This window comes from Pyxicephalus adspersus, chromosome 2, assembly GCF_032062135.1.
Source record: "Pyxicephalus adspersus chromosome 2, UCB_Pads_2.0, whole genome shotgun sequence".
NCBI lineage: Eukaryota > Metazoa > Chordata > Amphibia > Anura > Pyxicephalidae > Pyxicephalus > Pyxicephalus adspersus.
Genome location: NC_092859.1, coordinates 121085373 through 121106666, shown reverse-complemented (window position 1 = coordinate 121106666; position 21294 = coordinate 121085373). Strand labels below are relative to the sequence as shown.

Genomic DNA, 21294 nt, shown 5'->3' with positions numbered 1-21294 from the left:
CAATATGTGGTAGTCAATGGAATGCAGTCATGTGCACAGTAAAGATGGAGTCACGTGCACTGCAGTTCCAAATTTTGTTTCTCACTATCACATTTCAAACATCCACACGCAAAAACTGAAGAATAAACACCTTTTCTATTTGATCTAGGAGACAAATGATATGTGGGTATCTTTTAGGAGGGAATGCTCTATATGCCTTTACATAAAAAACAGTTTTATAGAATTACTTTAGATCTTGTTTTAGAATAGATATATTGGAATTAAAATAACACCATAATAAAAAAATAACTAAAGTCTCCAAACACCAATATTGAATTTAATGGTTTAGTTTAGGTATCTCAACATTGCCTAAAGTATGCACAGTATAGAACAGTTTAAAAGCACATCCATTGCACACAGTCTTGTTCTTATCTTGGAGTAACAGGTACAAATAATTATAATAATATTAAAAAAGTTATCCAAGGTGTTTTATGAATATCACTGGCTAATCAGATGAGATCCATCACCCTTTTTATTGTGTACACAGTATTTTAACTTAATGCCGACATATTAAGTGCAAATGTAAAAATTCTACCAATAAAAAACAGGACTCATATTTAAAAAAATATCTATCTATTTTGATAGAAAACATTAAGACTGTAGTCCACGGAATAAGGAAAAGCAGCTGTACCACAAATAAACAGTGGACAAGCGGTCAAATCCCTATATAATATAGTTAAAGATAAGGAAGTGAACAATGCCAGCAAAATAGTAAACTAAACTAAAGATAAAATCAAGTAAACAGTGTCGTGTAAAAGTAAAAGGTAGAAACTGAATTGGTCCAACACTGTAAATAAAGGGGTTTTTACTGAGATACTGAGACTAGCTCTGAACCAACGCTACAGGAAACTTACCATTATTACACATGAGAGATCTCAGCACAAGGTCAGAAACCCTAACACTGTAATCATTATGTGTATTTCTATAAAAAGGAGAGGAGTAGTACTGCATGTTCCTAAGCATTCAAGGGATACAATTTAAACTGTACTTTAAACTGTAAAGAAAATGCAATAAGCATTTGCCTAATGGGTAAAAAAATAAATAAAATGCTAAAAAAAAATGGTAGGCTAATGCTGACCAGACCTCTTAAAATCTCAAATAATCTATGGTGTGGGTAGAATTATATTTGCCTTACCCAGTCCTCAGAATAACTTGTTTAGGACAGGATAGCATTCAAAAAAAACAAGCAGGAAATTTCTTTTCCTGTTCTGCTTTCCACACGACTAATGTCATCCTCACCTAGGCACTGCAGCCTAGCCTAGGATAGTGAAGTCACACCCAGCAATACAGAAAACTAGAATAAAGGAGAATTCTAACTTTACAGTTATGTTTTTTGACTACTTTTATTGAAGATTTCAGAATTGTGGAGGCCTAGGTCAGCAAAAGCAGACTTTGCATTTTTTTTTACCTATAAAATATCCCCTTAAACAAGAATATATGCAACAAAAAAAGTACTTGAAAGCCACTATTCATGCATCAGGCAGAACTAGACTGTGTTTACAGGTAAAATACATAGCTACCAGCCACCATTGTCTGCCACTCTGCTCCATCAGTAAAACAATTTGTAAGCAAGCTTAACGGGTGTGATCTGCTTTAGTCTGGCTCATATAAAATAGTGACCACCCAAAGGCAGCCACTGCTTGGATCGAAGGGCACTCATATGGGAAGGCACTTATTGGAGCATACAGGCTGAGTTGGGATAACAAGCTTTTGTGCATCTAAAAAAATCTGTTTCATACTTAAAAAAAAAAAAAAAAAAAAAAAGCAGTCCAGGTCTACCCAGTGTGCCAGCAGTATTTAACAATACAGAAGGCCTTTAAGAAAAACTTGCTGGCATTATTCACTTTTTCAGCATTACACATAAAATAACTTAAAATAATACATACACAAATACATTAAATCCTTAAGGCACTTTCTTTAAATAAAAAAGAAACTTGTTCTCCAACATTTACTATCACAATACAATGCCAATACCAGGATACCTGGATAAAAACAAGTTCAGATAAACATTTATAAAAAAAAATTGAAAAAACGAAAACCCTTCGAAACAAATAAGAAACTTTAAAACAGAACAGTTCAAGCCAATCACTGTGCTCCAGGCCTGCCTGGTGTGATTGGTTATGGTAATTAACAGTCAAGCTTTAGCCATCCTTTTTCATAGTCCTGTAGTAGTTCTAAGAAATAGCGAGTGCCAGGTTCAGAATCATACCACACCTCATACTGTGTGTCTCGTAGCTTGCGGAAACGACGATGCACGCGTATGACTCTACCTGGAAACCAAGTTTCACGCTCACCATCATCAAACAAATGCAGAACACGCTTCCCCACTAAATCTGGGAATCCATTACTTTTGCAAAATTTGGACCAAACTCTTCTTCTCCGCTTGTATGTGATTAGTGTTCGGTTTCTGTAGTTTTCTTTACGGCACCCTTTTCTTGTCTGTAGCTTCCCTGTACCCCTCAATTGTAAAGCCTTATACACATGGCTTCCTGAGGACTTACAGACTCGCTGTAGCCTCTTTGTCAGGGAGACCTTGGCTTTTCTAGGTAAAGCAGTCCCTGAGTCCTTTGATGAAATTGGTTCCTGGCTTTCTGATTTTTGAAGGTCTTTTTCTGAACAATTACCTGTTAAAAAAATTATACAACACAAGTTATTAAAAATATAAAAACTGTACAATGAAAAACTGTAAGAAGCAGAAATATGTTAAGCAATAATTAAAGGGGAAGCATCCTTTTTTTATTGCAAAATTGTGGATATATTTAACAAGCACCGTATAATATTCAAAACCATCTAGTTCACACTGGTGCCGAGTTTGCAGTGCAGTTACACACCCCTGAACTGTGGGTGCAATTGAGACACTAACTGTAGGGTCTTAACTGCAACCACCCATGGAAAATTATTAGGTTGTGGCAGTGAGTGGTTGGTACCCCTGCTCCTCATTTAGAACCAGCAAAGAGGTGAAGGCAGTCAAACTGTTGGGTGCCAGCCACCAGGAGCTCAATTGGCACTGATGTGGACGCCTCAAGTTTGAACAATCCCTTACTGACCTGTTCAGAATTTTTTTTTTCCCCATCATAGATTTATAGATAGGAATGGGTACTGCAAGTAGTCTAGTATGAAGAGTAGTGATATGCTACAAAGTACACCTAAAGCTATATTGCTTCAAATCAGACGTTAACATAACTGTGAACACAGCAGTTTTTTTCATCCAACCTACATTTGAACTGCTTCTACAAAAAGAAAACATTTGTAATATGTTGCCACATAGCCAATCATAAAAAAAAACTCCCAACTCATCCTACTTATAAATGCTTCCCCTTTAACAGCCTGCTACAATGCTATTTTAGAAAAGCAGAAAAGAGGAAGCAGTTAAAGACTAATGTTACTAAAAATGTAAAGAAGAACTGCTGTAAGTCTTTTAAAGGTCAACACATTTTGTTAGTTCTTAGGAGATGAACTACTGAAAAATTAGCAGACCTCCAATTTGCAAAAAAAAAAAAAAAAAAAACAATTATATAATGGTAACATTTGGAATTGAAACACAAGTGCCCATTAAAAACAAAAATAATCATCACAGAGTTCTTCTTTCAAAAATCCACTCTCTAAAAAATATAGGGCAGCAATAGACAGCCAAACTATTAACATGAACAGAAACTTGCTCTCTAGTATGGTCCAATGCTAGGTTTACCACATTCAGCTCCCCTGGTACTGATAAAAGGAGCAGGCACAATGGTGTAAAGGGAGGATCTCCGTGATAATATTCAATTGCCTAATTCAGATAATCCCAGAACCTGATTTTAGGACCAGTGCCCACTGGCTTTGGGCTGTCCATACAGCTTGCTTTGTGATAACAGTTTAAGACTATTGTAAAATAATTTAGAATTGAATGCAGATCATTTGAGCTGTTCATCCTATCTGCCTTTGACCTGTTTGAAATTGATTTATTAAAGCTCTCCAAGACAGGTGAAGATAGACTATCATGGGTGAACATGGGAGATTGAGCAAAATTGGTATGCATCTGGTCCATTTGCCAACCAATAGCAAATCATTTTTAGGAAATACATTCAAGGTTTGCTGGATCACCCAGGTTCTCCCATGCTAGTCTATGTTTTACCAGTCTTGGGGAACTTTAAAGAAATCAGGCCCATAGTATAAAACAATGAACACATATTTACAGTTTAGGAAACTAACTGCTGTCTATATTTTTAAGAGAATGTAAAGTAAGAAGATGAGAAATAAATCAGTCAAAGAAAAACAAGAGCTGCTTTAATCTGCTTATTACATTTTTTATAAATCAGCATGGAGTTTCTTAGGTTAAGGGCAAAGTTACCTTTATAGTTCATGTACTTGATCCTCACAATGGAGGCTCATTCTAAAACATTAAGGAGGAAATCCTTTACATAGAAAATACATTTACAAGTATGCCCTATGAATTTTAACTTTTAATGATCATCTCCTTGAGTGGTTTTGGTTGGCAGAAATTTGTCAAGTGACAAAAAAAATATTGGCATGTGAATTGGATATCTACTGCACCCATGGAATAAAAATAAATAAATAAATAATATAATAATAATAATATAATAATAATATAATAAATACTGGAAATGATGGAGCTCTACAATTAACTATTTCTAAGATTGCATTCCATTTAAAAGCTGTTAATGTGTAAAAGCTTTGCCATTAACTTGCAATGCTGCTCACAATATGCTGGTAACCATCATACATACATTTTGACACACACAGACGCGCGCACACACACACATAATTATTACTTGGTTACTCTGCTTTGCTTGGTAAGCAGTTGTCTTAATGTTCATTGTCTAAACAAGTGTGCATTTTTTCTAAAAAAAAAAAGTTAAAATTAGTTAGGTCACTTGGTATTAAAGTATTTACATTCACAATTTTTTTTGCACCAAAAGGTGACAGTGACTCATTCCAAATTTGACACTTTGGTTTTTTTTTTGGTTTTTTTTTGAGCACTACTTTCTCAATGTAATATCCGGCTCTCTGTACTGTGCTTTGCATTGTTACTTACCTTTTCATGCCTTGCTACTTACAATACTGTTTTGCTGCTTTTATGACTTCTCTCTCTCTACACCATTTGCTGCCTTACTTTGTTTTGCACAAGTAGCTCCTATTTAAGCTAATTTTCTTCGTTTTTCAGTTATATTGTACATGTTTCTTTTTTTTATAATATTCTTTATTTCAAATTTTATGTTTTTTATGTACTTAGCTTTGACTGCACTATTCCTTTGCCCATGCTTTTAAAACAGCATTCTTCTTACAAATGTCTGCAATGATGGCACTTGGATATGAGTTAAAAAAAACTCTGCTATAGAGATATTAGATAAACATTTGCAAAATCTTACAGAGGTCTTATAAGATGACCAATATATTAACATCTCTTGGTATGCAGATGTAGGGTGGTTTTCTTTACTAAGCAGACATATTACAGCTTGTATGTCTAGTAACACTATACAATACACAACTATACAATATAATAGGGTTAGCAGTTCTTATTATACAATAGTAAAAGCTAATAATTTTTGCAGCTCAGATATGATTTGTATTATTAATTACAGTTCCTGACTATTTCTTTTATTTTTTTTCACGTGAGCGCCTCTACTATCCCTATGTCATAGTCTGGAAGGTTACGAAGTCTCATACACTTATTAACTTATTGAGGCTCAAATCATTGGAACCAGGGCATGGAGTGCGACCATGGAGCAAATCTGCACGGAGATAGAAATATTCCCCACAACAAATCTTTTTCAGTGGTTTAATCCCTAACAGGAACCACATTAACCTTCAGTATGTGAATATCAACATGCAAAACCTTTCTAATCAAATCAAGTATTTACCTGCATGTAAACCACTATATTCAAGGGAACTCACTTGGGACCTTTTTTCTATTTTGTTCCTTCTGGAAATAGTATTCTCTAGATGTTTCAGCATGCAAAAAAACCCTTAGTGCCTATTTTATTATATGGACGATTTCCATTTCTGATCCTATCATTGATCTAAAAAAAAGTTTGAATGGTTCTTTAGTCCACCTTATCCCTACCTATAAGAATGGGAAGGGCTGGTATCATGTTTGCCAGCTTCTGGGACAGACAACCAAGAAAATCAATTGGACTAATCAGTTGTAATATGTCTAACAGAAAGAATATTCTCTGATAGAGAAGAAAAAGCCATTAATGGTTTCAAAATTAGAGTATTTTTACCTCTGCAGGTTTTATGGAACCCCACTGTGTACTGATACCGAGTGTTTGTCAAGCAACATAATACAAGAAACCTTTTTCCCCCCTTCTTGTTTAAATTCACCATGCAAATATACAATAGTTCAACAGTGTAGATAGTTTTTTTATACAGTACTGTATAATATCAGTTATTAGCTACAAGGGTGGCTAACACAGATAATTTATTTTAAATGTGGTGTGCATTTATATTATCCCAGATTAAGGGCTTTGTATAGTCAAACTAAGAAGTCTATATGTTATTTTACCACAAAGGTAAACATTTAGTTTTGCACAGACTGAACCTTTCAGATCTACATATATGGTCTGTATAATAAGAACTGTTTAATTTTTAGGCAGCTGCCTTTTTTTGTTCCAAGGAGGGAATATTTTAAATGTATCCCTTAAAAATATTTGGCAGATTTGAACCAATATTTACCTTACAAACAATTCTGTAAATCTACAAAAGGATTGAGAAGCCCCCTGGGAAAATTTTCAATGTAAAGTATGTTTGAAGCCGAACCTCCTATAGCTAGCTGGTCCTCTCTTACATTACCTCCCAAATTCATTATTAAACCAACCCATTATAGTAATGACTAAATAGAAGGGTTGAGAGGTTGAAAAGGTCTGATCAACCACTATCTATTACTCCAAATAATATTTGCATATTTAGAGTGGCCAATGTTTCAGGTCTCCAGTGTAGACACTGAGTGGTAAGGGCACAACTGATAGCTGGTCAAACGCTTACTATGTAACCTGAATTCAAATATTTAAGAATTAAGGGCCTACTTAATACAGCAGATAAAGTACTAAGTAGCTTGAAACAACCATGTCTTAGACTAGGTTCAGTCCTGCCTCGGGATTAAGTGATCCAGTGCACCTCTCCCTGCCTGGCATCAAGCCAGCAGCTTGGTCACTTGAACCGCAGCATTGGGTTTCAATGAACCAGCATATGGACAACTCCTAGATACAAACTGGGCTTCTCTGCTGGCACCATGCTGTCTAATAGGTTGAGATAAACATCTGTCCTAATTGCATTTATTAAAATAATGTACCTGTTCCAACTTACAAATTCAACTTAAGAACAAACCTACAGTCCCTATCTCGTATGTAACCTGGGGACTACCTGTATTATGGATGAACATCAATGCTAATAGTTAATAAAAAAAGCATTCATGTAGCATCATTCATGCACATGTGGGAAGCAAACATATTGATGCATACACACAGGTACGCATGCAAACATACATACACACACACACTGTAGAACACCCCTGGGTCATGTGATTAGCAAAGATCACATACGTACTTGTGTGTATGCAGCCCAGACTGTGTACGGGAACCTGAAAAATACAAAGAATGTAAATGAGAGCCCACAAAAAAAGGTGCCAGATAATAAAGAGTATAATGATAAATTGTTAACTTGTCATCTATTAGCTAACACAGGAGGTGTGTAACCCTGGTAAAGAACCACCAAGCACCATTTGTCTGCGAAGGACCTGTAATGATTTATGTAGGTATTCCAAAACTCAGCCCAGCAAATTTTGTGATGGGGAAAGTAAGGCATAAGGTTAGTTTAAGTAGTTTAAGTAGGTTCCATCCACAAAAAAAGAAGATAATAAATCAATCAATCAGTCATATATGCCTGAAGCGGAACTATATAAAAAAAACCTTTACTTTCACAGATCCGTCAATCTCCACGGAGGTTTTCGGTATCCAGTTCCATTTTGTCCTGGAATCCTCCTTCTTCCTGGTGCTGCCATCTTCTTTTCCCTTCCTCTGCCTTCTGCCTACGTCACCCGATCTTAAACTGCGCAGGCACAAGATCAGGTGATGTAGCCTGCTGCAAGATGTTATAAAAAGAGAGCAGATCTCACTACGCATGCGCAAGATGGGCTTTTTCTTTTTCCCACTGAACAAAAATCTTCTTCTGCACATGCCCGAGATTGGGCATTCACAGAAGGAGCAGCCAGAAGCCTGCTGGGATGCGCAACGTATGCATCCTAAGAGGCTCTGCACTTCTACTCTTGTCTACTCTTTTAAGCAAGGTAAAAATTTTAGTTTAGATCCACTTTAGGAAAAGAAGATGTGCTTATTACAATTCACATGCACTTTATGCACAAACACATAGGTTTCTTTAAACGGTGCCAAACATTATCCATTTTATTTACAAAATTGCTTTAAGGAATTATTCTAATGAAGGAAAATTTTGAATCTGTGGATTTCAATAAGTTTACATTCATACCAAGGACATTTCATTGAATTTATTAATTAATTGTGTTTTTTTTATTTGGGAGTTTCTACTGATGTTCTATATCTACCTATAATTGAAATTTGCCTTAGGTAGTCACTAAAGCAACACCTGTGCAGACTTGCCCTGATAGATGGAAATTTTACTTGACTCATACCATGTACCAGTTCAAAGGCAATGAAACAAAGTTGCTACCCTGGAACTAGCATGCAGAATATGAGACCGCATATAAGAGAGACCAAGCGATTCTTCTGATTCCATATTGACCAGTCTCAGCCATTACTCAGGAGCGGGTGACCACAATTAAGAACATGAAGAGTATACAGCTTAAAAAGTACTGCTCAGTAACATGCTCTACAGCTTGTGGCTGGCCTAATAATATTAGATGGATGCTTATAACAAGTAGTATTATTAGAAAGGTGAGAATAGTGGGTAGACATGAGACAATGAGATGCAGAAAATTCAACTTTATGGCAAATTATGTGCACATTTTATGCAGATTGCTCTAACATGAAACTAAGGCTACATACACACCTGAATTGGTTCTCATACGATAATCAGCTCAGGGCTGATATCGACAGGAATCTGGCATGTGTATACAGCGCTTGTCGCCTGAGTGACCCTCCGGGTAGATCCATGGACGAGAATCGTAATGAAAGTGAAGGGGAGAGAGCGCAGCGGGGTGCTGCTCCGTCATTCTCCACCCTCCAAGGAGCAGAACGGTGCTGTATGTACAGCGCTCGTTCATGCATCGTGCATTCGTTTGTAATTGGAAAGGATTGTGAAAGATCCTTTGCAACAATTACACGTGTACGTAGCCTAACTCCACAGGATGCACAGTTTAATTGGCTGAGTTTTTAAGTTAGTGTGATTTGCAGAAAACTGCATCTCATTGACCATCCCTAGTAGTGGGGTTTCAGTCCTAGAATCATATTATTGCAAGGGTGTCAAGCCAGTGGTAGAATGTGTTACAGTATAAATCACCCGCTATAGCAGGTTTAAAGATTGCAAAATCACTTCATAGTTCTGGCAAACAAACACAATCAAAACATATATCTCTTTTTAAAAGATTCATAGTACTCCACACATGTAATAAAACAGTTGGAACCGAGGAACATACCAAAAAGTCTTTTTTAAGTAAGTGATTTTTTTCTATACTTTGTGATCAGCAAAGTTACTGCATCTTAAAGTACAGAGAAGAAGTTATCAAACTCAATGACAATATGTGAAGAGAACCAAGAAGGGCGAGTCCTATTTCTCCACTTGTTAAGATCACTGCACTGTACTATGCTTTTTTCACCGGAGATATAGGACCTATTAAGCTGGCAGAGGTACTGGAACATAAATATTTATTCATTGGCATTCATCACTTGGCAAAAGGTATGACAAACTAATATAGGCCGCTTGTTTTAGATACTAAGTTTGAATTGCTTCCAGAACAGCCAAGCAATATATGGTAATAGAAAAGTATAAGCAACAAGGCTGGGGTTTCAGCCAAATTGTGGCAAAAGGTCAAAACACTGTTTACTTTTTTTTATAATCACATCATCAAGTTTATTATATATAATAATAATATAATAAATATTTTCAAAAAATTAGTATGAAGTAGCATGCTCCATTACTAAGGGCACTGTTCAGAAAGTATAGATGTGCCATCACAACTTTCTTTTTTAAAAAGGCTAGTTATCTGGATGTCATTGGGAGGTTCAAGATTAGAAACCCAGGATCAGGATGACAGCCAGATACATTTTACAGAAAGTCAGAAACCCCAGCTACTCTTTTATTAAAGTTCATTTGATGCTTGCAAAGTGAAACAAATGCCAACTTATGGTCATTTCAAATGTGGGTTTTGTTTTCAATCTATAATGCATTAAAAATGACAAAAAAGCTGCATTACAACAGTGTTTCTGTTGAGCCTCCTGAATATAATTTTGTAACAATGTGTCTGTTCATGTAACAACCACCAGCATGTGGCTGTTACCCATTAGTGTGAGCAGTGAAAGCCTTTCCCGTTTCCTATAGAAAATTGGACAATTGTAACAGCTGCAAGGGAATGGCAAACAAACTTAAAATGTTTGGCTAAGGCCACCCTGAAACCACAGCATGTTGTATATCCCCTCTGCTCTGCACAGTTCCTGGTAGTATACTGGCATGTGCTATTTGCATTTATGGCCATTTTTTACATTCTTGGCATGTTAGTCAACACAAATTTAAAGTGCTTATCTTTTATATTTACAAGGTATAGATAAATAAAGATAAAGAAAAATAACTACTGCCACAATTTCTTATACTTTTTACTATTCAAGCTGCATGAGTATTCTAACAAACTGGTTACCCTAAAGTGTAAACCCCAACAACAGGTGCAGGAAAAAAAAAAATCACAGCTGTCCTCCAGTTTTTTTTTTAATAGTAACAGCCCTCACAGTTTGTATTTTGAACTGCAAAACAATTAGTCTCAACATTTTAAGAAATCCCAGACCATAGGTAGGTATCAGCAGATTTGGTGGTTTCCAGAGCCAAGTAGCCATCGGGTTCTGCCTACTAGTTTTTTCTCTGTGTTGCACCATACCAGACGACTAGAGAAGAAGCCATCCGCACACATACTTCTAAGCTTAAAAAAAAACAGAACAAATAAAATCTAGGTACCTTTACTAACATAATTCCCAATGTAAGTATTGAAATGTATCTGAATCTGTTGGGTTTTTAGAGAAGGGAACACTGGCAGGTTTTTATTGCTGTCTGTGTCCTTGCAGGGGAGAATCATTCTCTTTGTCCTAGTGTGAAGTTCTCACTAAAACATGGAGAGGCAAAAGTCTCCGAATCGGGACGTATATTGCAGAACAACTGTATAAGAAATGATTTCTTACATGTCCTGTGGCATCTGTGGGAGAAGATGGGAAGGAAAGTTCCACAATTGGGACACAGAAGGAAAACAAAAACTGACAGTGCTTTTAAACTTTTCTGTTCTTTATCTAAAACTGAAAAAAAACATGTGCTTTGGCGTTGGATATTTTTTATCTTAGGGTTAGCTTGTGTCCATTACCTTTGAGATTGATTGCATATTCTACCCCACTTCTTGGCTACACTGATTATGCCTAGCAAAACTGGGCTTCTGTCCCACTGACATCAAACATGTTTGGATGGAGGTAATCTAAATTAGTGCCATAGAGGCTAATCATATAACAAAAAAACATTATCTGTTTTTTTTTATTATTTAATTATAATCCATAAGATACCTGGTAATGTCACCTTTAAAGAAGAACTCAAGAAAAATGTATTTAAAAAAAAAAACATATCTTTACTGCATACAGGGTGCTTTTGCCTTGAAGAGCAACAGTCAAAGCAAATTATAGTCACTACTCTTAGCATCACCAATGGCTTAGGCATTGACAAATACAGAATACCTCCCATTGACATTCACATGGCAGTCCTGAGCAGTAAAAAGATTCTGCATGTCTGATCCAGAAAATCAATTAATTGTAAAATAATACATAGTCAGGTTGAAAAAAAACACAATAAAAAGTCCATCAAGTTCAACAACTAGGGAAATAGTTTTTCTTGTTTAGCAAATTTCTGCTTAGAGACAAGCATTCTACATTACAGAATAATCAATTAATTTTAGATATCTATGCTTTGTTAATGTGGGTGTTACATAAATTCCCATGTCAGCAATTCAAGGGAAAAAAAATGCATACTCACCAAGATGATTCTGAATGATATGTTCACAAAATAGGTGTAACAGGTCTGGATAAACATCGGGCAACTGTTTAAGGGCCAGCAATTTTAGCATGCGAGATGGACAGTCTTTCAGTTGAGTCTCTCTCAGGAGTTTTTCTTCAGACAGGGTAGTGGGACGAAGTTCTACTTTGTGTTTCTGCAAAACACGATCTACAGTCGTGCCTAGTTCTGGAAACAAAACTTCTTTTACAAGGTAAATTGGAATAAAAATTGCACCAGCCCGTATTACATGTGGGAAAGGGCATCTCCGAGTAAACATAAAAGTCTCCAACTGAGACAGCAGCTTATAAAGACATAAACGAACCCCATCAAAATCTTGCCATATGTCACAGCTAGGTGTCTCTGGCAATGGGTCATTTGGCCTAGAACCAGATTTAGCTTTTGCTTGAGTCTTGTTTCTCTCTTCATCTTTGGTTTTCTCTAGCCAGTCCTCGAGCAAATTAGATGGAGATCTTGCTACTGAATTGGTGACAGCTGTACGAACCATCCGATGAAGTTCGGAAAACTGTTTCTCAGATCCAATAGGTGCAATCTCATCAGCACTTGCCAAAGACACATTAGCTTCCCCAAGCGTTGGAGATGATTCTGGAGCACTAGGAGGTAACGACTGTGCTGTATCAGATGGTCGAAGTAATGGTCTGGACAAGGCATGAGAAGTGGAGTTATTATTTGCTTCCTGGATTTCTGAGCCAGAAGTGGAAAATTTTCTCATTTTGTACTTTCTAATCATGAATGCTTTTGAACTGTTGAAGCCACTGCCCTCAGTTTCTGATCCTGAAAGTGAAGTCTCTGAACGGCATGAATCAACAGACTTTCTAGTTCTTCTTTCAGTTGGCTCAGTGGACTTATTTTGATGTTGGTGTGAAGGCAGGTTAAGATTTTTAGGGCAGAAGATAGCAGCTGGGGAAGAATAAAAAATTGCTTGGGGAAGAAAGGTGGTGGGGGGGTTAATTGTATTAACAAAGACTGGGAGATTTTCAGACTGTGTTGAACAAAAAGAGGTTTCCTTGGAATTGTAATAATTGTAGCGTGTCTCGGTAGTTTGGGAAGAACAGTTCTGTTGGAATTGGGGAGTCTCTGGGGTGTGAGAAGTGTTGAACTCCTGAGGATTGTGGGGCTGTGTCTCAGCTGCCTTAAAGGCTAGGAGCTTACCGGCATGAGACTGATAGTTCTTAACTAATTGACCTGGCTTATCCTGCGCAGTCGGAGATTGGCAATTGTTTCTAGTTTGTGGGGTAAAGTTCTTCAAGGCCTGAGATGTGTTCCCCTCAAGCTGCTGCGATAAGGATTTGGTTAATTGAGACTTGCATTTCTCAGACTCCACAGACTGATTTTTGATGGCCTGATTTGAAAAGTTCATTAAGGGCGGTGAACAAAGGTTTTTTTTGGTATGAGAGCTGTGTTTTGTGCGATCTTCAGTAGTCAGACTTTGTGTTGCCTGACACAGGTAACTACTTTGATGCTCCGGAGCCTGGATCCCAGGTGACTGAGATGGACAGCTTTCTTGACTTTGGCAGATATAACTTTTGACAGTAGTGGAGTCTTCTTGTGCCAGTTGGGGGGTTCTCTCGGTGGCCTGTGATAGATAATGGTTTATACTAGGACTTGATGTTATTACAGTATTGTGGGCCATATAAAGTGCATTTTCGTTTCGAGGCAATATTCTTCTGAATTGAGACATGCAAACTTCCTGGCTCTTAATGGACAAATCCTCTGAGACCTGAGGCAAGTTTCTTTTAATGACTAGATTAGAACATTTAGAAGGCTTATGGCTTTTGTGGGAGACATTTACATTGTCCAGCGTGGAGGAACTAGCTTCAGATGATCTTTTTACGCTAAGATCCAGAACCTCTGAATCCATATTATTCTTAGATTCACCAGTTTTCCGCCGAGAGTCTTCAGAATTATGGCACTCAGTATTAACTATAGTTGGAATAGCTTCCTTTTCATTTCCTTTAGCACCCTTTTCAACTTCCACAGGCATCTTTGTAGAGGACAACTGCTTTGAGGAAGAACAGGAAGATACTGTATTTCCCACTTCACTTTCCTTATGTACTGGAAATGGATGGGGTGCTTTACCTTCTAAATAAGCACGGTATGGAGCAAGGCTAAACACATCATTAATCACTGGCATTGGGGGGGACTTTGAACCATCTGCATCCTCTTGAGAAGCTTGGGGAGTAGCACAGCCTAGACTTTGTACAGTCTCATGACTGTAAATTTGATTTATTTTACTCATTTGATGATAGTAGTTTGATCTTGAAGAAACAGAAGAATTACCCATTGTAAAATTTGCATGTACCGTATCCACTGTCTGATTTTGATTCTGAGCAGTCTGGTTAGCAAATATTGCATTTGAATGTATCCTGTCATCAAAAGTTTTCAAAGAACTATGCGATGAAGACAACTTTGCGGTTACTGTACCTTCTTTACCAGGCTCATTAGTAACCATGTTTTTTGCAGGGGTAGCAGGTAATAACTTAGAACTGCTGTTTTGCAGTTGCTGGAGAAAGGAAACATGGGAACTCTGGTCCAAAACACACTTTTCATATAAGGCTCTCTCGTGCAAATCACTGCCCACATGGGCTGAACCAAGTAAACGTTCTTTCTCAAACTTTTCAGAGTTAACACAGGAAGCTCTATTCACTGGACCAGACTCAAAGACTGAAGACTTATCCTGTTGGCCTGTGAACATTTGTGCCTCTCTACTGGCCCTGGATGTTCTTGCAGTCTGCAGCTCTTGTTCAGCCTGAGCCTGACCAACCTGTGTACTCTCATCAAATTGAGTTGTCATTCTTGGCTCTGGGGTTATATAACCAGAATGCAAATTTTGTGCTTTTCTATAACTGGTGGGCCTTTTTATACTGTGAGGTGACACAGATTTATCCACACTGCCAGAATGGAGTGCAGATCTTTGGTGGTAACTGTCCATGGCACTATCATAATAAGTCTTTGAATACATTTGACCCATTCTGGTGTCTGGGCTACCCTGATAGGGGATACATTTGTAGCGTTGTGGAGACTGTGTGGGACTAAAGGCTGAATTTCTTGTTTTTCCTACAGAAACACTGCCTTCCGCACAGAGCAGCTGCATATTATGTTGTGAAAAGGAGTGTAAGCGTTCTGTAAAGACATCTTCTTGGTAACAAGATGAAGAACTTCCCACTGTAGTATTCATATCAGTTCTGTGTCTTTGAACAGGACCGAGCTCTTGCACACTTCGGGCGAGAGAGGATGGACTAGGTATCTCATAGTATCCATTATGTGCTTGGGGAAGATTCTTCATTCCAGACAAATATAAAGGCGAAGATGAGTATGGAAAACGAATGGAAGGGTTCTGCTCCACAGCAGATGGATACATTGATTGAAAATCCCGTGACTGATAACCTGGGTCAACAAAGCTGCTGGGACTTCTATATACCGGACGGGGTACAGCAATTTGAGGATATGGATAAGATGAAGACATATGGTAATTATACACTGGGTACCGGTGAGCTGAATAATTACTACTTGAATTATCTGGCAGTTGTGATGAATTATTTGTCCTCTCCATCTCTGGTCCTTGACACTTTGATACCCGACTAGACTGCAAATGATGATTCAAGGCATTGCTTGCATACTGCAGATATGCTGTGGTTGAACACCAGGGATTAAAGGAATGCTGGCCTTCAGTGCTGGATAATGGGTATGTTAGGAAATTCTTGGAAGCCTGCAGATCTTTGGAGACCGTCTTTCCTGTGCAAGGTATGGAATGATGTGGTGCTCCCTCAACCCGTGATATCTTGCTGTACATTGTGTGGTCCATGGTTTCTGAATGTCTCCTCCCTGACATAACTGTTGGTCCAGTATGTCCAGCTACCAGTGTAAATAAAGACAAATCCTTTAAAAAAAAAAATATATATATTATGTGGTGTATAAATTGCAAGATAAACTGAAAATGTTTTTAAAATAACACAATATATTGTATATGAAATGGAAATATATTTTAATCTTTCCATCTTCTATATGCCAATGCAGATATCTATACTCCAACATACCACAAATGAAAACATTTCATAGCAGGGCTGTCATATACACAGACAAATATGCTGGCACATGTTTTAAGAAGCGGCACATATTTACAAGTCTACATTGGGAGGATCCCCTCAGGAGTCAATGTTGAATCCCATGACAATTTACAATCAAAACAAAATTCTTATCCAGTCAAGGGAGCTAGGAAGGTAAACAGTGAGTAGATGACATAAAAATAAATCAAACTGTTGGTGTATCCATATAATTAATTATATTTAAATCCCAGTCTATAAAAGGAAAATCTCAAATCCTTTCCTATTATCAATCTAAAAACAACTCCTTACTTTAGAGATATATTAAATAAATGAACAACTGCATGGAATGCATTTAGATAGGGTTAAAAACTATATGTTTGCTTATTAGCATTGTAACAATAACTCCATAAACCTTTGTTACAATTTTTTGCCTGTATAAATTGTCTGACCATTATGTCCAGCTACACATATTACACATACAGGTGAATCTTTGGTACCAGTATGAGAATTTTTTTGGAGAACAGATGCACTAAAAATTAACTCACTGTGATGTTATTAAGAATTTTCTATAGGTTTTTTTTTACTGAGATTTTGTATTTAAAGTGTCTAAACAGATATAAGACTTCTAGAAAATTAACTGCAAAACGTTTATATTCGCCTCAACTAAAAAGCTACACAAGAATCACAATTTAGCAGTCAACATACCAGGGGGACCAGTGTCCTCACCCTTTTTAGACGGGTGCACCTCCCAGCACTTCAGTAACCACCCCGCTGTTTTTGGGTGGTTACTGAAGAGTTAGGTTCACAATACAGAGGAAACCACCCACCTACAGCTTCTTCCCACCTAGCTTAAAAACAATTCTGGAGAGAATACAGCTGGGAACCATCAGCCTACCTATACTAAGAATTGAAGCTGCCTGAAATACACACTGTATTACATATTTTATTGGAAATATCTAAAATCATCACAGAGGAATACCCCACACTCCAAAGATCAAACCAACCAACCTAACCAACCAAAGATAAAACCAACACAGTGGAATATTCTATAAAATAATATCACAGCATTGAACTTAGAGGGATTGCCCCAATAAAGAAACCCTGATCTGATGGACATGAATGAGACAAAACTAAGCATTACAACTTTTTCATCAATGAAAATAAATCAATTTTTTATGACAAGTGTTGGAAAGAAATATGACAGTTGAAAATATATGTGCTGGTATTTGTACTGTTTTATACCTGGTTTTCCAAATTATTTTTCCATAATTAGCTACATTAACAGGTAGGGAATGTGTTAATGCATGTGTGTTAAGCTGCAGGTTGACATGCGTGTTGTGTATGCAGCAAAAAGATGCATACGCTTTTTTGCAACACAGCACGCTGCAACACATAGGGATGTATTACTATGCATTTTATTACACTGCAACACAGGAGCACCATTGAGGCTAAGTGGCATTGCAAAAAAAACTAATGTTTCCTTGTGCTAAGTAGGTGATTTGTAAAAACAGATACTTTGATGTAATAAGCATTACACTACCCTTTAAATATTAGCATAAAAGACAAGTGCCTACTTTGCCTACATAGTAAGTAATGTTTGAGCTCTAAACAAAACAAATACGCATAACTAATGGCATGCGTAAGATATCAAACCACTTGTACACACCCGCATACACATAAAGTATAACATGTGAGCCCACTGCCTTGGTATATTTGCAAACACATACAAAATGTGAGGGCATCCAGCAACAACTGAAGACAGCCTAGCACCAATATTGAAATAATCAGGCACTTTGCCAAGATCTTCCCCTAAGGCAACATATACTATTTTCATCTGCAGGAAAGATCACAAATTTTTGTAGAGAGAGAACAGTGTGTTCTACTATTTTTAATGCAATACAGGTGCCTTGCTTAAAGAGAAGTAAACCCAAACTAACCCAAAACAATAAAATCACACCTTCCTTAAATCCTGCAGATCAGTCTATCCGTCAAAAGGTTTCTTCCACCGAGTCCTGCGTCATCCCGGTATCTGTCTTCAGCCCGGCGAAGAGGGAGCGCCTGGCACTGCCATCTTCTCCTCTATTTTTCCACATTCTTCCTACGTGACTTAGATTAAGAAAACCTTGAAGACCTCACTCACTGCGCATGCGTGAGATCGGCAATTTTGTTTCCGTATTGATGAAAGGGGTCCTTCTGCGCATGACTGACATGCTCAGAAATAGCAGCCAAGAGATGTGCGACGTAGGTATCCCGCGAGGCTCTGCACTCCCATTCAAAAATTAAGGGGGCGGTGCTGCACCCAAAAAAAAAAAATTAAGGTACAATTTAAGAGAAAAAAAAAAAAATTACCCCACGTCTCCTAAACCAAATTGGACCACAGACCTGCAAGTCATATTGTGTGTTTGAAGGATTGGGTCAAATCTACTCAGAATTCCAATCAGTTCCTATACAAAACAAGAGATTGTATGGGCAGAATTTAGTACATGACCACTTACCAATCAGAAAAATGATCAATCTGATCTGTCAAACACAAAATTGGCAGCAGATCTAGTTGTGTGCACTGGGACTTGCACTACCTTATTGTAGATATGTGAATTATCCAGGACCATTTTGTAAGGTTGTTTTACACACTACAGCAGATCATCTTCTCTGTTTTAAATTGCCTTGCTTTGTGGGAAATGATAAATCTCATGCTCGGAAATGTTTAAACCTGATATGAGGGAGGTCATACAAAGCAAAGCAATCCAGCAGCTGCATAGCTGGTGCACCATAAAATTTTGAATGCTTCTGTCTGCTTATTGGTGGATCTCTATGGCCCAAAATGCAGCTATAAAAATGCTAACGTCTCTGAAAGTCTGTTTGTTTTTTAGCTAGCCCCCCCCCCAATGCCCTTGTGACATTACTCAGGCCCGACAATAGGTTATGTGTGAGATGGGGCAAGGGTGAACATTTTCCCCATACCAAAAAAACTTGCAGAGGCAGATCTGAGCATTGCTAATAATACACGCCAACAGGCGCTACAGTCACTTTTTGTGACAGTTTGCTTTTTGTGTCCTAACAACAGCTTACCAAGCATAGCTGCAACATAGTAACACAAATGTTATGAACCCAACAAATGAATCTAAAGCTGCGTACACACTTGCAATTTTTGTCGTTGGAAAGGATCTTTCACGATCCTTTCCAACGACAAGGGACTACACGATGCATGAACGGTGCTGTACATACAGCACCGTTCTGCTCTATGGAGAGGGGATCGGTCATTAGGATCGGTCGTCGTCCATCGTCCGTGGATGCGGCAGGTCGGTCGTTCAGACGATGGACGACACCGACTGTACACACGGCAGATTTTCGCCCGATATTTGGCCGATGCCGATTATCGGGCGATAAAAATCTGCCGTGTGTACGTAGCTTAAGGCTTTCTCCAAGTTTTTTACCCCAATGGAAACCCTTGAAATAATTTTCATGACTAAGGGAACCCCTGATAAAACCAATTTATTGGAGGTCAGTGGGTAAATATGCCTCTTAAACTGGTGGCCAGTGGAAAGAATGCCCCCCTATGGTGGAGGCTAGAATATCACTTTTTAGGCAACTAAAAACATCATTATAGTCATCTAACCATCATTATAGTCATGCAACGAACCCTGCCAAGTGACACAGACGTAATCAAATAGGTGGTCAATCAACCAGTTTGAGGAAATCCTAGCAACATCTGAAGGAACCCTGCAAACCCTAGGTGAGAATGGCTGGTCTCTCATGTATAAATGTACCAGGGTCTCATATTATATAACGCAAAATCAGGACTTAATAAATCATAACACATGTATGCACTGTATGTATGGAAAGTGTTGGTATTATAGAGACACATTCATTAATAATACTGATCTTTAATTAAAACCCCTCAACATACACAGCCTGGATAAAAGTACCCAAGCCTGCGAGGGCAGTGTTATGATCTTCCGTTGTTCAGGTCTAGGTTTAGCAGTTGTATCTGCCCAGAAAATCTGACTCACTGAAAATACTGAATGCCCAGGGTTTTCCATCATTTTAAATTCCCTGATGGCTCGGGCATATTCCAAGATAACAAAGCCAGGATTCCCTGGGCTCAAATTGTATCACACATGGATCAGCCATCACAAAGTCCAGACCTTAACCTAATTGTTCGGATGTGTTGGAGAAGACTTTACAATGGTCTGACTCCCCATCATCATTACAAGATCTTGCAAAACATCAAAGCAACTTTGGAGAGAAACAAATGTTGTGACATTGAATACACAGGCAATACGTGTCATAATCATAGCAGTCAAATGCAATAAAAAAAAATATTAGAGCGTGCAACTTTATCTGGCCAGGCAAGAGTAATAATATTATTATTGCACAGTATTTATATAGCGCCTACATACAGTATTACACAGCACAAAGTCCATAGTCCTGTCACTAGCTATCCCTCAAAGGGGCTCACAATCTAATGTCCTTACTATAGTCTTATGTCTTTACTTCAGTCTAAGATCAGTTTTTTAGGGGGAAGCCAATTAACCTAACTGCATGTTTTTTAATATTTTACAGCTTATAAACCTAACATTTAGCTGTGGCACAGTGAGAAAGTAAAGAGAAGGACACTACTGGGGATGATCGCTGCAACCCCTGGTCATCGCTCAGATTCTGGGACAGCTTGAATGCCATAAATGATACACAGAGGAAGGCGATAAAATAAAGTAGAGCATCCATCAAGTGACCAGCCCTCAACTTTTCAGGGCCAGTTCCAAAGACTGCCAGCAATGAATGTAGTCATAGAAAATATTGATTTCAATTAAATTTTACCGCATTCAAAACCATGGACAAGAATCTGTGCCTGTCACTACACCTCTGCACACAGGGAGGAACCTGGCACCACTAACCTCTGGCACACGGAGGCATCCGGCACCCATGATCCCTGCACACAGTGGGGCATCCGGCACCCATGATGCCTGCACACAGGGGGACATCC

General features: G+C 38.0%; 1 protein-coding gene across 5 annotated transcripts in view; it reads right to left on the bottom strand.

Annotated features, from left to right (window-relative positions):
- Positions 1–296: 296 nt before the first annotated feature.
- Positions 297–21294, bottom strand: part of C2H15orf39 (chromosome 2 C15orf39 homolog) — a 22701-nt gene continuing 1703 nt past the window's right edge. The window contains exons 2-5 of one of the 5 annotated variants that reach the window (XM_072402247.1): positions 12226–16144; positions 7585–7618; positions 4812–4880; positions 2531–2663 (exon numbers count right to left, since the gene is read on the bottom strand). In XM_072402247.1, coding sequence (XP_072258348.1) covers positions 4853–4880; positions 7585–7618; positions 12226–16144 — 3981 coding nt within the window. In that variant the 3' untranslated portion in view covers positions 2531–2663; positions 4812–4852. Of the gene's footprint in view, positions 2664–4811; positions 4881–7584; positions 11138–12225; positions 16145–21294 lie in introns of those variants that run through there. The other 4 variants (XM_072402248.1, XM_072402249.1, XM_072402246.1 and 1 more) reach the window with 4 other exon arrangements.